The 16295-nt window shown below is 45.1% G+C and overlaps 1 protein-coding gene across 3 annotated transcripts in view; it reads left to right on the top strand.

The window, feature by feature from the left end:
- Nucleotides 1-13866: 13866 nt before the first annotated feature.
- LOC138643219 (cytochrome P450 2C20-like) overlaps nt 13867-16295 on the top strand; it is a 383231-nt gene continuing 380802 nt past the window's right edge. For 2 of the 3 annotated variants that reach the window (XM_069732076.1, XM_069732074.1), the window contains exon 1: nt 13867-14004. Coding sequence is in view for 1 of the 3 variants with exons in the window: in XM_069732074.1 (XP_069588175.1) it covers nt 13906-14004 (99 nt within the window). In the remaining 2 variants the exon portion in view is untranslated. The remainder of the gene's footprint in view (nt 14005-16295) is intronic. The other variant, XM_069732075.1, reaches the window with a different exon arrangement.

Raw genomic sequence — 16295 nt, 5'->3', positions numbered from 1 at the left:
AACTGGTGATTCCCTGACTGCTTTGGCCTGGCGACGGAATCTGCACATTTACTGCAGGTGGTGTGGGAAATGGTGGCCTTACAGTGACGGAAGGGATGTAGCATTGCTGACTAGCTTCATTGGCCGAGAGTGCTACAACCTTAAGGGACGTTTGGTAGTTAGTCCAGGCTTGCAAATGCATGGTGGTTAAATGTCTATGCATGCAACTTGTATTTAGACTTTTCAGATTCTGACCTCTGCTTAAGGTAGTTGAACATTTTTGACAGATGACTTTGCGCTGATCATTTGGATGTTGCTTAAAAAAATGCCAGACTGCACTCTTTCTACCATCGGATACCTTTTCAGGCATTGCAGACTGAGCTTCTTTAACCGGATGGCCACGCTGTCCTCCAACTGGTTTTGGCTTTGCCACGCGTTTTGGGCCAGATACGGCCGGCAGATGGAACCTGTTGCGATGTTGATGCCTGCTGCGGCCCCTCCTCCTCCGCTTCAGGACTACTGCCACCTGCACCCTGTTCCCCCAATGGCCAATCGGGGTCAACAACTGGGTCATCTATGACCTCCTCTTCTATCTCGTGTGCAACTTCGTCTGTGTCACCGTGTAAGCCGGTGGTATAGCGTTCGTGATGGGGCACCATAGTCTCATCAGGGTCTGATTCTGGATCAGTACCCTGCGAGGGCAATGTTGTGGTCTGAGTCAAAGGACCAGCATAGTAGTCTGGCTGTGGCTGTGCATCTGTGCACTCCATGTCAGATTCAACTTGTAATGGGCATGGCCTGTTAACTGTTTCACTTTCTAACCCAGGAACGGTATGTGTAAAGAGCTCCATGGAGTAACCCGTTGTGTCGCCTGACGCATCCTTCTCTGTTGTTGTTTTTGCTGAAGAGGACAAGGAAGCGACTTGTCCCTGACCGTGAACATCCACTAACGACGCGCTGCTTTTACATTTACCAGTTTCAGAAGAGGAGGCAAAAGAGCTAGAGGCTGAGTCAGCAAGGAAAGCCAAAACTTGTTCTTGCTGCTCCGGCTTTAAAAGCGGTTTTCCTACTCCCAGAAAAGGGAGCGTTTGAGGCCTTCTGTAGCCAGACGACGAACCTGGCTCCACAGCTCCAGACTTAGGTGCTATATTGCTTTTCCTACGACCACCTGATGCTCCACCACCACTACCATCATTACCAGCTGGCAATGAACGCCCACGGCCACGACCTCTTCCACCAGACTTCCTCATTGTTTTCAAAACGTAACCAAAGTAAGAGTATTTGTTACTGTAAAACAACTTACAAGGTGAACTCTAACTTCTGTAGGATTTAGATATCCCTTTATAGGTGGGTGAGACTGCAAGGAAAATCAGGCACGATGTTACACACTGTTTTCTGTGGCACAAAGTGAGAGAGATGCCACACACGCAGGACTGTCACTCAAGCACAAATGTCAATATTAATCTCCCACTAATTTTTTTTTTCAGGGAGAATTAAAAAAAAATAAAAATAAAACAGTATTAAACACTAGGCTTTCTGTGCCCCACAATTTGAGAAAGATGGCACACAGGACTGGCACTCAAGCACAAATGCCAATATTAATCTCCCACTATTTTTTTTTTTTTATTTCTGGGAGAATTGGCACTGTTAGACTGTATGTTTTCTGTGCCAGAAGATGAGACACAGATGCCACACACAGGACTGTCACTGATGCAGATTTGCCAATTTTAATCTGCACCCTTTTTTTTTATTATTCAGGGAGACTAGTGAATAAACGTGGGCCACTGTATTAGAGTATATTTTCTGTGGCAGAAAGTGGCTTGAAGAGATATAAGGAAACAAAAAAAAAGGGACTGTCCTACAATTACTATCTCCCTGCAGTAATCTCAGCAATGTATGGCAGGCAGCAATAACAAGGAGTGGACTGCTGCACAAAAAAGTCAAAAGTGTGGACAAACAAACAAGATAGCTGTGCAGAAAGGAAGGAGCAACAGGATTTGTGCTTTGAAAAAAGCAGTTGGTTTGCACAGCGGCGTACACACAGCAATGCAGCTATCAGGGAGCCTTCTAGGGCAGCCCAATCAGCTACAGCGCTGAGAAAAAAAAATGTAGCTTCCACTGTCCCTGCAAACAAAAGGTGGTGTTGGACAGTGGAATTCGCTACAGTACAAGTGGTTTGGGGGTTAATGGACCCTGCTTAACGCTATCCCTGCTTCTGACGAAGCGGCAGCAACCTCTCCCTATGCTGCCCTATCAGCAGCAGTAACATGGCGGTCGGCGGGAACGCCCCTTTATAGCCCCTGTGACGCCGCAGACAGCAAGCCAATCACTGCAATGCCCTTCTCTAAGATGGTGGGGACTGAGACCTATGTCATCACGCTGCCCACACTCTGCGTCCACCTTCATTGGCTGAGAAATGGCGCTTTTCGCGTCATTGAAACGCGACTTTGGCGCGAAAGTCGCGTACCGCATGGCCGACCCCACACAGGGATCGGGTCGGGTTTCATGAAACCCGACTTTGCCAAAAGTCGGCGACTTATGAAAATGAACGACCCGTTTCGCTCAACCCTAGCTACTAGTTTGGTTGGTTGGGTTCTGCAAACGGTGTCTGCCGCTCCAAGGTGTTCTCCAGGTTGCCTTTCCTGAGCTTCTATCTTCAGGCTCTCGTTGAAGAGTTTTTAATCTAACAACTGAATTGGGGCTACAAGTTTGGTTGGGGCCTACAAACGGTGTCTTCCGCTCCAAGGTGTTCTCCAGGTTGCCTCTCCTGAGCTTCTATCTTCAGGCTCTCGTTAAATAATTTTTAATAAAACACTGCATTTGGCCTACTAGTTTTGTTGGTCGTACTAACGGTGTCTGCCGCTCCTTGTTGTCCTCCACTGAACACAGCAGTGCCTCCTGTTTACTCCTGTTACCAATTTTGAACTGCATTTAGACTACATACTGATTTGGGCCTACTCTCTGTGTCAGCCTCTCATTACAGTTGTCCTCTACTGAACAAAGCAATGCCGCCTGGTTAGTCCTGTTACCAATTTTGAACTGCATTTAGCCCACTTTATTCTTTGGGCCTATATCTGTGTTTCCTCCTCATCCTGCCCATTGCCCAGCCAGTGATAGATGAGTCTGCTGGTACATTGACCCATAACGCAACATTCCCCGTGCACGCTACACAGCAAGAATATGACCCTGCTAAAAGTCAGGTTCCCCTTCCCGCATACTATACCACCTTACACGGGGACAAAGAGGAAGGTGCAGATGAAAGTGCAGGTTCCTTCATCAGGTGGGGAGGAATACTCGTTGGCGACGTCACTGGCACAGGGCCCCTCATAGTACGCAAAAGTGTTGCTGCCGGTGGGAGGTGCCCCCGCCGTGCAAACATACCGCCATACTTTGAGGGGCCCTGTGCCAGTGCCAATGCGAACGAGTGGGCCCCCCCTGCTTGCTCAGGATCACAGCACTTGCAAAGTTGAAATACTTACCTCTCCCTGCTCCACTGCCGTGACGTGGTCCAGATTTACTGGGCTGTTGTGAATTCTGTGGTCACAAGTGGTATTGCAGTCTCTGGGCGTCCTCCCTCAGGTGTTTTGGTGAGCTCGTTGGCTGCCTTGCTATTTAGCTCCACCTGAGTCTGTCTTCCTTGCTCCTTGTCAATGTTCCAGTGTTGGATCTGAGCTACTGCATCTTTCCTTGGGCCTGCTGCTCTGCTAGATAAGTGCTTCTAGTTTGTTTTCTGTTTTTTCTGTCCAGCTTGTTATTATCTTTTGCTGGAAGCTCTGAGAAGCAAAGGGGTGCACCGCCGTGCTGTTAGTTCGGCACGGTGGGTCTTTTTTGCCCCTTTGCGTGGTTTTCGTTTTAGGGTTTTTTGTAGACTGCATAGTTCTCTTTGCTATCCTCGCTCTGTCTAGAATATCGGGCCTCACTTTGCTGAATCTATTTCATTCCTACGTTTGTCTTTTCATCTTGCTAACAGTCATTATATGTGGGGGCTGCCTATTCCTTTGGGGTATTTCTCTGAGGTAAGTCAGGCTTGTATTTCTATCTTCAGGCTAGTCAGCTCCTCAGGCAGTGCCGAGTTGCATAGGTAGTGATAGGCGCAATCCACTGCTGCTTCCAGTTGTGTGAGGACAGTTCAGGTACTGCAGTCTACAGAGATTCCACGTCTCAGAGCTCGTCCTATTGTTTTGGGTTTTTGCCAGATCTCTGTATGTGCGCTGATTACTGCACGCTGTGTTGCCTGATTGCCAGCCATAACAGTACAAGGAGCCAATTCAATGATTTCCAATAGAGGGAAAAAAGAAATCCTGACATCATTTTTTTTTCTTAGCTCTGTCTTCAGTCTTTTTTTTCCCCTAGACATTAGAGTGCTTCAGGACACAGCTGTGGACATGGATATTCAGGCTCTGTGCTCCTCAATGGATAATCTCGTTGTAAATGTACAAAAGATTCAAGATACTATTGATCAGAAATCGATGCTAGAACCAAGAATTCCGATTCCTGATTTGTTTTTTGGTGACAGAACTAAGTTCCTGAGCTTCAGAAATAATTGTAAGCTATTTTTGGCCTTGAAACCTCATTCTTCTGGTAATCCTATTCAACAGGTTTTGATTATTATTTCTTTTTTGCGCGGCGACCCACAGGACTGGGCGTTTTCTCTTGCACCAGGAGATTCTGCATTGAGTAATATTGATGCATTTTTCCAGGCGCTGGGATTGCTTTACGATGAGCCTAATTCAGTGGATCAAGCTGAGAAAAATCTGCTGGCTTTATGCCAGGGTCAGGATGATGTAGAACTATATTGTCAGAAATTTAGAAAATGGTCAGTACTCACTCTGTGGAATGAATCTGCACTAGCGGCTTTGTTCAGAAAGGGTCTCTCTGAAGCTCTTAAGGATGTAATGGTGGGATTTCCTATGCCTGCTGGTTTGAATGAGTCTATGTCCTTGGCCATTCAGATCGGTCGTCGCTTGCGCGAGCGTAAATCTGTGCACCATCTGGCGGTATTGTCTGAGAGTAAGCCTGAGCCTATGCAGTGCAACAGGACTATGACTAAAGTAGAACGGCACGAACACAGACGTCTGAACAGACTGTGTTTCTATTGTGGTGATTCTACTCATGCTATTTCTAATTGTCCTAAACGCACTAGGCGGTTCGATAGCTCTGCCGTTATTGGTACTGTACAGTCCAAATTCCTTTTGTCCATTACCTTAATGTGCTCTTTGTCATCATATTCTGTCATGGCGTTTGTGGATTCAGGCGCTGCCCTGAATCTGATGGATTTGGATTATGCTAAACGTTGTGGATTTTTCTTGGAGCCTTTGCGGTGTCCTATTCCGTTGAGAGGAATTGATGCTACACCTCTGGCCAAGAATAAGCCTCAGTACTGGGCCCAGCTGACCATGTGCATGGCTCCTGCTCATCAGGAAGTTATTCGCTTTTTGGTACTGCATAATTTGCATGATGTGGTCGTGTTGGGGTTGCCATGGCTACAAACCCATAATCCAGTATTGGATTGGAACTCTATGTCGGTAACCAGCTGGGGTTGTCAGGGAGTACATGGTGATGTTCCATTTTTGTCTATTTCGTCATCCATTCCTTCTGACATCCCAGAGTTCTTGTCGGACTTTCAGGATGTATTTGAAGAGTCCAAGTCTGATGCCCTTCCTCCGCATAGGAATTGTGATTGTGCTATCGATTTGATTCCTGGTAGTAAATTCCCTAAGGGTCGTTTATTTAATTTGTCCGTACCTGAACACACCGCTATGCGCAGTTATGTGAAGGAGTCCCTGGAGAAGGGACATATTCGCCCATCGTCGTCACCATTGGGAGCAGGGTTCTTTTTTGTAGCCAAGAAGGATGGTTCGCTAAGACCGTGTATTGATTACCGCCTTCTTAATAAGATCACTGTTAAGTTTCAGTATCCCTTGCCATTGATTTCTGACTTGTTTGCTCGGATTAAGGGGGCTAGTTGGTTTACTAAGATTGATCTTCGTGGTGCGTATAATCTGGTGAGAATCAGGCAGGGAGATGAATGGAAAACGGCATTTAATACGCCCGAGGGTCATTTTGAGTATCTGGTGATGCCGTTCGGACTTGCCAATGCTCCATCTGTTTTTCAGTCTTTTATGCATGACATTTTTCGTGAGTATCTGGATAAATTCTTGATTGTTTACTTGGATGACATTTTGATCTTCTCAGATGATTGGGAGTCTCATGTAAAGCAAGTCAGAATGGTTTTCCAGGTACTGCGTGCTAATTCCTTGTTTGTGAAGGGATCAAAGTGTCTCTTCGGTGTGCAGAAAGTTTCATTTTTGGGGTTCATCTTTTCCCCTTCTACTATCGAGATGGATCCGGTTAAGGTTCAGGCCATCCAGGATTGGACTCAGCCGACATCTCTAAAAAGTTTGCAGAAATTCCTGGGCTTTGCTAATTTTTATCGTCGCTTCATCTGTAATTTTTCTAGCATTGCCAGACCATTGACCGATTTGACCAAGAAGGGTGCTGATTTGGTTAATTGGTCTTCTGCTGCCGTGGAAGCTTTTCAGGAGTTGAAGCGTCGTTTTTGCTGTGCCCCTGTGTTGTGTCAACCTGATGTTTCTCTTCCGTTCCAGGTCGAGGTTGATGCTTCTGAGATTGGTGCAGGGGCGGTTTTGTCACAGAGAGGTTCTGGTTGCTCAGTGTTCAAACCATGTGCTTTCTTTTCCAGGAAATTTTCTGCTGCTGAGCGTAATTATGATGTGGGCAACCGAGAGTTGCTGGCCATGAAGTGGGCATTTGAGGAGTGGCGTCATTGGCTTGAGGGTGCTAAGCATCGCGTGGTGGTTTTGACTGATCATAAGAACCTTACTTATCTTGAGTCTGCCAAGCGCTTGAATCCTAGACAGGCCCGTTGGTCGTTATTTTTTGCTCGTTTTGATTTTGTGATTTCATACCTTCCGGGCTCTAAAAATGTGAAGGCGGATGCTCTGTCTAGGAGTTTTGTGCCCGACTCTCCGGGGTTATCTGAGCCGGCGAGTATCCTCAAGGAAGGAGTCATTGTGTCTGCCATCTCCCCTGATTTGCGGAGAGTGTTGCAGAAATTTCAGGCTAATAAACCTGATCGTTGTCCGGCCGAGAAACTGTTCGTCCCTGATAGGTGGACTAGTAAAGTTATCTCTGAACTTCATTGTTCGGTGCTGGCCGGTCATCCAGGAATCTTTGGTACCAGGGAGTTGGTTGCTAGATCCTTTTGGTGGCCGTCTCTGTCGCGGGATGTGCGTGCTTTTGTGCAGTCCTGTGGAATTTGTGCTAGGGCTAAGCCCTGCTGTTCACGTGCCAGTGGGTTGCTTTTGCCCTTGCCGGTCCCGAAGAGGCCTTGGACACATATTTCGATGGATTTCATTTCTGACCTTCCCGTTTCTCAAAAGATGTCTGTCATTTGGGTGGTCTGTGATCGCTTTTCTAAAATGGTCCATCTGGTGCCCTTGGTTAAATTGCCTTCCTCCTCTGATTTGGTGCCTTTGTTCTTCCAGCATGTGGTTCGTTTGCATGGCATTCCTGAGAATATTGTTTCTGACAGAGGTTCCCAGTTTGTCTCAAGGTTCTGGCGAGCCTTTTGTGGTAGGATGGGCATTGACCTATCTTTTTCCTCGGCCTTCCATCCTCAGACTAATGGCCAGACCGAACGAACCAATCAGACCTTGGAAACATATCTGAGATGTTTTGTTTCCGCTGACCAGGATGATTGGGTGTCATTTTTGCCGTTGGCTGAGTTCGCCCTTAATAATCGGGCCAGCTCGGCTACCTTGGTCTCTCCATTTTTCTGCAATTCTGGGTTCCATCCTCGTTTCTCTTCAGGACAGGTTGAGTCTTCGGACTGTCCTGGTGTGGATTATGTGGTGGACAGGTTGCAGCAGATCTGGACTCAGGTAGTGGACAATTTGACCTTGTCCCAGGAGAAGGCTCAGCTTTTCGCTAATCGCAGATGCCGTGTGGGACCCCGACTTCGTGTTGGGGATCTGGTTTGGTTATCTTCTCGTCATATACCTATGAAGGTTTCCTCTCCTAAATTTAAACCTCGTTTTATTGGTCCGTATAGGATTTCTGAGATTCTCAATCCGGTGTCTTTTCGTCTGACCCTCCCAGACTCCTTTTCCATACATAATGTATTCCATAGGTCGTTGTTGAGGAGATACGTGGCACCTATGGTTCCATCTGTGGAGCCTCCTGCCCCTGTTTTGGTGGAGGGGGAATTGGAGTATATTGTGGAGAAGATTTTGGATTCTCGTGTCTCTAGACGGAAACTCCAGTATCTGGTCAAATGGAAGGGTTATGCTCAGGAAGATAATTCCTGGGTTTTTGCCTCTGATGTCCATGCCCCAGATCTTGTTCGTGCCTTTCATGTGGCTCATCCTGGTCGGCCTGGGGGTTCTGGTGAGGGTTCGGTGACCCCTCCTCAAGGGGGGGGTACTGTTGTGAATTCTGTGGTCACAAGTGGTATTGCAGTCTCTGGGCGTCCTCCCTCAGGTGTTTTGGTGAGCTCGTTGGCTGCCTTGCTATTTAGCTCCACCTGAGTCTGTCTTCCTTGCTCCTTGTCAATGTTCCAGTGTTGGATCTGAGCTACTGCATCTTTCCTTGGGCCTGCTGCTCTGCTAGATAAGTGCTTCTAGTTTGTTTTCTGTTTTTTCTGTCCAGCTTGTTATTATCTTTTGCTGGAAGCTCTGAGAAGCAAAGGGGTGCACCGCCGTGCTGTTAGTTCGGCACAGTGGGTCTTTTTTGCCCCTTTGCGTGGTTTTCGTTTTAGGGTTTTTTGTAGACTGCATAGTTCTCTTTGCTATCCTCGCTCTGTCTAGAATATCGGGCCTCACTTTGCTGAATCTATTTCATTCCTACGTTTGTCTTTTCATCTTGCTAACAGTCATTATATGTGGGGGCTGCCTATTCCTTTGGGGTATTTCTCTGAGGTAAGTCAGGCTTGTATTTCTATCTTCAGGCTAGTCAGCTCCTCAGGCAGTGCCGAGTTGCATAGGTAGTGATAGGCGCAATCCACTGCTGCTTCCAGTTGTGTGAGGACAGTTCAGGTACTGCAGTCTACAGAGATTCCACGTCTCAGAGCTCGTCCTATTGTTTTGGGTTTTTGCCAGATCTCTGTATGTGCGCTGATTACTGCACGCTGTGTTGCCTGATTGCCAGCCATAACACTGGGCCCACTAATTACTTGAACCAGCCCTACCCCCCACAACTTTAGACAAATGACCCCCAATTTCCAATGCCTTACTATTATTATAAGCTAAATTACGATTGACAAGCTTCAGTAACAAGAATGGATGTTTTTGCCATTAAAATGGGCACTGTAGGTGTTTTCCTGGCCTCCACTCACTGCCGACTATGCTCCCCCATTGACTTGCATTGGGTTTCGTGTTTCGGTCGATCCCGACTTTTCGCGATAATCGGCCGATTTCACTCGACTCAACTTTTGAGATAGTCGGGTTTCGCGAAACCCGACTCTTCCCTAAAAAAGTAAAAGTCGCTCAACCCTAGTCATGACATCCATTCGCAGAATGTAATACTACCATCTAGCTATTGGAGTGATGCAAGATCGTTTATTCCATATCCATATATACATCCAGATATGAATTTCCTTTTTTTCTTTTCAGAAATATATGTGTATGTGCTCCATGCAGTCATTATTATTGGATGTTCTTTATGTATAGTGTTATTTATCTTTTGCCGTTGTTTTTGTCACTACATGTTTATTATTGTGTTTTATTTGTTATTTTTATAATGATGTACATAATTGTTGCTATAATGGGATTAGCATATGCTGGGGTTTATTTGTATTTGTATAATATCATACATGTGACAAATGGTGTACGTATTTCATAGCTTATATTATTTTCATTGTATCCAGATATTTTGCTTTGAATATTATTATACTTTGTACCTCTATGTGTGCATGCAAGTGCATATATTTATGCATGTATTTGTTATTCTGTTTCCCCGGTTACCTGTGGTGTTTGAGAGACTTGCCGTTTGGTTAGGCTAGCCTATGCTGTTCCCATTTCCAAAATGGCCACGTATGTCCTTCCGCTCATGCGCACATTCTCTTTAAGTCTCCTTCGCTTCCGGTTCATTGCCTGGCGCCGGATGGCATGGGCCCATGCTTTCTGGTGCCGGTCTATGCGCCATGTTGAGTGTAAGGTAGCTTTTCATTGGCCAAAGTTTATTTGCGGCGGTCATAAATAACACGGTTTGATGGGTCATGACACGCCCCCTGAAGAAGGAATACTCCGAAACGCGCGTCGGGGTGGGTTGGAGTGGACACGTTCCCCACATCATATCACTGGCATGTTATTCATCTGGGCCATTGTCTTCTGGCATCGTTGTGTACATATTCTTATTACTTTCACCCGTATGCTCCTGGTTTAACACTATGTACGGCACTGTGATGGAGCATGCAGGGGTATTATTATTGATTAAGCTTTCCAGTATGATTGACTCAGTTGTTGATGTGGGTTACTATGTCTGACTCCATGCGTTTCATGCACTGTGTTTGCAAATTTTGACCCGCTACTGTCTTGGTATCTTGTGTTTATACATTTATATTTACTAAAGTTATTTAATATTATTCTTTGGACTTTATTGCACCATTTTTTCAGAGGTTTATTGCTTCTCAGCATTGGTATGTCCCACAAAAATCCATTGGCAGGCGTAAGCTATCTTTTCTTTACATTCTATCTATGACATCATGATTAGAGGGTGTGTATACTTTTGCCTATTTTGTTTTCCTTGTTTATACTTTATGATTATGGGGAAGGAGACAGTAGGTCGAGGGTTGCAGTAGCTCCGATGGTGTTGCGGTGGCCGTGTGGTCTTTACAGGCTGTAAGCTTCTTTGAAGAGGTGGGTTTTCAGGTTTCTTTTGAAGGATCCAAAAGTAGTGGATAACCGGACGTGTTGTGGCACAGAATTCCAGAGGAAGGGGGATATTCGGGAGAAATCTTGGAGGTGATTGAGTGAGGAGCGAATAAGCATGGAGGAGAGAAGGAGGTTTTGGGAGGACCAGAGATTACGTGAGGGAAGATATTGAGAGATTGGTGTGGAAATATACGGAGGAGAAAGGTTATGGGTGGCTTTGTAGGTCAGTGTTAGTAGTTTAAACTGGGTACACTGGGAAACTGGGAGCCAGTGAAGGGATTTGCAAAGAGGGGAAGCAGGAGTGTAGCGAGGAGAGAGATTAATTAGTCGGGCAGCAGAGTTAAGGATGGACTGGCGGGGTGCGAGAGTGTTAGAAGGTAGGCCACAGAGGAGTATGTTGCAGTAGTCCAGGCGGGAGATGATTAGGGCATGCACAAGCATTTTGGTAGAGTGTGGGTGGAGGAAAGGACGGATTCTGGAAATATTTTTGAGCTGGAGGCAACAGGAGGTGGCCAGAGCTTGGATGTGTGGTTTGAAGGACATGGCAGAGTCAAGGGTTACTCTGAGGCAGCGGATTTTGGGGACAGGGGGAAGTGTGATTTCATTTATTTTGATAGATAGATCAGGTAGGGAAGATATGCCTGATGGAGGAAAGATAATGAGTTCAGATTTGTCCACATTGAGCTTGAGGAAGCGAGAGGAGTAGAAGGAGGATATGGCTGATAGACACTCTGGGATTCTGGAGAGCAGAGAGGTGACATCTGGGCCAGAGAGGTAGATCTGAGTGTCATCGGCATACAGATGGTACTGGAAGCCATAGGACCTTATGAGTTGTCCCAGGCCGAGTGTACAGATTGAGAAGTGTAAGGGTCCTAGGACAGAGCCTTGGGGGACTCCAACAGAGAGGGGGCGAGATGATGAGGTAGTATGGGAGTAGGAAATGCTAAATGTACGGTTGGAAAGGTATGAGGAGATCCAAGATAGGGCGAGGTCTTGACACCAAAGGTAGAGAGGATCTGTAGTAGGAGGCAGTGGTCAACTGTGTCGAAGGCAGAGGACAGGTCTAGGAGGAGGAGTACAGAGAATTGTCTCTTATCTTTGGCTGTAAGTAAGTCGTTAGTAATTTTGGTCAGGGCTGTCTCAGTGGAATGGTGGGGACAGAAGCCAGATTGTAGGTTGTCGAAGAGAGAGTTAGATGCAAAGTGAGAGGAAAGTTCAGCATGGACGCGCTGCTCAAGGAGTTTGGAAGCAAATGGGAGCAAAGATATGGGGCGATAGCTGGACATACCGCTTGGGTCAAGGGATGGCTTTTTGAGTGTAGGTGTGATTGTGGCATGTTTGAAGGCAGAGGGGAAGGTACCAGAAGTTAGTGAAAGGTTGAAGAGATGGGTTAGGGATGGGATTAGTGTAGTGGTGAGGTTGGGGAGGAGGTGGGATGGGATGGGGTCAAGTGCACAAGTAGTGAGGAGTGATTTGGAGAGATGAGCAAGCTCCCCTTCAGAGATTTTGGAGAGTGAAGTTATGGGGTTTGGGCATTGGTCTCTCATAGAAAGGGGTTGTGGTGGTTGGACAACAAAGACTTGCCTTGTTTGGTCTATCTTATTTTTGAAGTGCGTGGCAAAGTCATCGGCAACGATTAGGGAACTCGGAGGGAGCAGTGGTGGGCGGAGGAGGGAGTTAAAAGTGTTGAACAACTGTTTGGGGTTGTGGGATAAGGAAGATACGAGGGTTGTGAAGTCGCCTGTTTAGCAGAGGTGAGAGCTGATTTGAATGCCAGTGTTGCTTGTTTTAGTGCAGTGAAATCATCTTGTGAATGCGTTTTCTTCCAACGCCGTTCTGCAAATCTCGATACTTGCCGAAGCTTTTTAGTAATGTTATTGTGCCAGGGTTGTCTATTGGTTCGTTGCACTCTGCTATGCATGACAGGGGCGACCGTGTCAATAGCTGATGCAAGAGTGGCATTGTAGAAAGCAGTGGCAGTGTCTGTGTCGTGGAGTGAAGATATAGAGGACAGTGGTAGGATAGAGTCAGAGAGTGTGTGAGTGTCAGTTCCCCTCTGAGCTCTTCCTTCTTTGCTTCGATCCTCAGATGCTCACTAACATTTAAACCCTTCAGGTTATCTTCCATTCCTGGAGCTGCAGCACACACCTGGCTGCACGGTTCCACTCTCTCTGTTCTTCCTCACTCCTCCAACTCCTCTACTGAACTTACCGACTCCTCCTCCAGACCAGAATACATATATCTAAGGGAAGCTCCCCTGAATCCGGGTTCAGAGCTCCTCTTTCTGGCCTGGATTCAGAATGTGTTGCATGTAGGTGCTTTACTCGGTAAAGGGAATCCTCCTTGCCTCCAAGCATGACATCACCCTCCTTGAAGGGAAGGCAACATCACTGTCGCAACCAGTTACCAGGGGTGTTACACATTTTTTTCAGACACCTGCCTATGGAACGTAATAGAAACAAGTTGCCCAGCCTTAAAAAAGGGGGTAAAAGTACAAAAAAAACAGAAGCAAAATAGTCGTTTTATTCTGGGTCTAATAAATTATAAGGCGTTGGACTGACAAGCACACCTCTTTCTGACGAACCAACTTGGAGCTGTGGTCGCTGTTAACTGCAGCATCTAGAGGTTTACACTGTGGGAATCAATGCTCTTACCAACCTCAGCGGCTTATTATATCAGCTCCGCACATGGGTATAGAGACAATGCCCACATGATCCACACAACTGGTGTGCACACCATGGAATGGTCATTTACCAACCCTCATGATTGATAGATCTGTCAAGTACAGTTAAGGGGTTAATGTGACAAATTTGCAAAAATACAAGAAGTTAGGATAAACATTTTCACAGGTAAACCTGAATTGTTCTTTTCTTATTTTACATCTATATACATTGTATCTGTATATCCAGGTCAGAATACTGATGGTTCATGTGATGCTTGTGTGATTCTTCAAGATGTTTACCGTTCTCCTCACATGACGAGACTTATAGTATATATACGGTGTCACACTGGGTGAAGACGAGATGTTTTATTCATGACAAGTAATATTTTGGATTCTTATTACTGTGAAGTGCCAGTTGCCGTTTCTCCTTTTACACGATTGGATTTGGACGAGGATCTTGGACATTTCCTGGTAAGTTGATCAGTCTTCTTAGCATTTTTGGAGAGCAGCATCAAGAAAACTGGGAGCAATGAATGAAGAGCAAATAGAGACTAGCGATGAGTGAATTTGTTCGGAAAACAATTGCCAAGCATAAATTTAGCATGAATATGGCACATTCGGATTCGTGATCAGAAACACGAGCAAAATTTTAAAAAAATTGGAAAAAATCAGAAACATTCTGTAAAAGTGCAGGAAAATATTTGCGTTGCTACAAAAGTATTTTCAGCACTTTTGCAACAATAATGGTGGTGTGTCATGAGCGTTTGGCACGTGTTTGATGATGAGGCGGTTTGCAGAGCTCAGAGCTGCGGCGTTCTTGCAAACAGTCTTTTTTTCCGCTAACTTTATGTGTGCACATTGCTGCTACCCAATCAGAGCACAGGAAACACCCACAATGTACTGACACAACAGCTTGTGTCATTGGCTGCTGAAATCACATGTCCCTCTCAATGTAACTAGTGGACACTTTGTTTTAGCGCCATATTGACACTGATACAACGCAGAGAGGCTGCTCCTGACGCTGCCACTGTTAGTAGCAAGTATTTAACTAGTTAGCTAGGTGGTTGAATATCAGTCAGTAGGGTTGAGCGACTTTTACTTTTTTAAGGTCGAGTCGGGTTTCGCGAAACCCGACTTACTCAAAAGTCGAGTCGAGTGAAATCGGCCGATTATCGTGAAAAGTCGGGGTCGGTAATCGGCCGAAACACGAAACCCAATGCAAGTCAATGGGAAATATGTAATCCATATGGCATCCGTACTGCGAGATTTTCTCACAGGCTTGCAAAACCGACATACGGATATACAATAGATTCATGTGCTCAAAAAATCATAAAAACATATGTACTGTCTATATATATATATATATATATATATATCATTGAGACACATATATATATATATATTTACTTCAGCGCGATATAGCAGAAAAGCCGGTAATTCAATTGTCGGCTTTTCATTTCTCCTTCCTAAACCCGACATGATATGAGACATGATTACATACAGTAAACCATCTCATATCACCATTTTTTTTGCATATTCCACACTACTAATGTTAGTAGTGTGTATGTGCAAAATTTGGGCGCTGTAGCTATTAACCCCTTCATGACCCAGCCTATTTTTACCTTAATTAAGTAAATAAGGCAGCACACTGCAGCGCTAAAACATGCAAATTGAAAACACAAAATTTGAACTGCATTACTGCACTAGAAATATGGTATAAGAGAGATGCCGTAAAGGGGCTACCAGGTACACATAAAATTGGCCATTTTTATGCGCTAAAAGCTCTCATTTTTCATATTTCTAGTGCAGTGTGCTGCCTTGTTTACTTAACTATATACGAGTTGGCGACTCTAGGTTCAGCACCTGTTCACACTGAGTCTATGTTTGGATGTGCCGGTCAGGTTTTTGAAATATTTTTACCTTAATGACCTGGCCGTTTTTTGCAATTCTGACCAGTGTCCCTTTATGAGGTAACTAGCTGAAGAGCCCGGCGTTGCCTGGGCATAGTAAATATCTTTGGTTAGTTATAGCACCTCACTTCTCTTATTTTCCCATCACACCTCTCATTTTCCCCCTCACATCTCTGATTTTCTCCCTCACTCCTCTCATTCCCCCCTAACACTTCTCATTTCAACCTCACATCTGTCATTTTCTGATCACTCCACTATTTTTCCTCACTCCTCTCATTTTGCACTCACACCTTTTCATTTTCACCTCACACCTCTCATTTTCACCTCATTACCTCAGTATATACATGTTTGTCATCTCCCTTATATATAGTATACATCTGTATGTCATCTCCTGTATATAGTATATACCTGTATGTCATCTCCCCTGTATATAGTATATACCTGCTGTGTGTCATCTCCCCTATATATAGTATATACCTGAATGTCATCTCCTTCTATATATAGTATATACCTGTATGTCATCTCCTCCTGTATATAGTATATACCTGTGTGTCATCTCCCCTGTATATAGTATATATCTGTGTGTCATCTCCTCCTGTATATAGTATATACCTGCATGTCATCTTCTATATATAGCATATACCTGTATGTCATCTCCTCCTGTATATAGTATATACCTGTGTGTCATCTCCCCTGTATATAGTATATATCTGTGTGTCATCTCCTCCTGTATATAGTATATACCTGCATGTCATCTTCTATATATAGCATATACCTGTATGTCATTTCCTCCTGTATATAGTATATACCTGTGTGTCATCTCCCCTGTATATAGTATATATCTGTGTGTCA

The sequence above is a fragment of the Ranitomeya imitator genome, chromosome 6, assembly GCF_032444005.1.
Source record: "Ranitomeya imitator isolate aRanImi1 chromosome 6, aRanImi1.pri, whole genome shotgun sequence".
NCBI lineage: Eukaryota > Metazoa > Chordata > Amphibia > Anura > Dendrobatidae > Ranitomeya > Ranitomeya imitator.
Note: the sequence above shows the minus strand (reverse complement) of the source record. Positions and strands in the feature narration are given on the sequence as shown.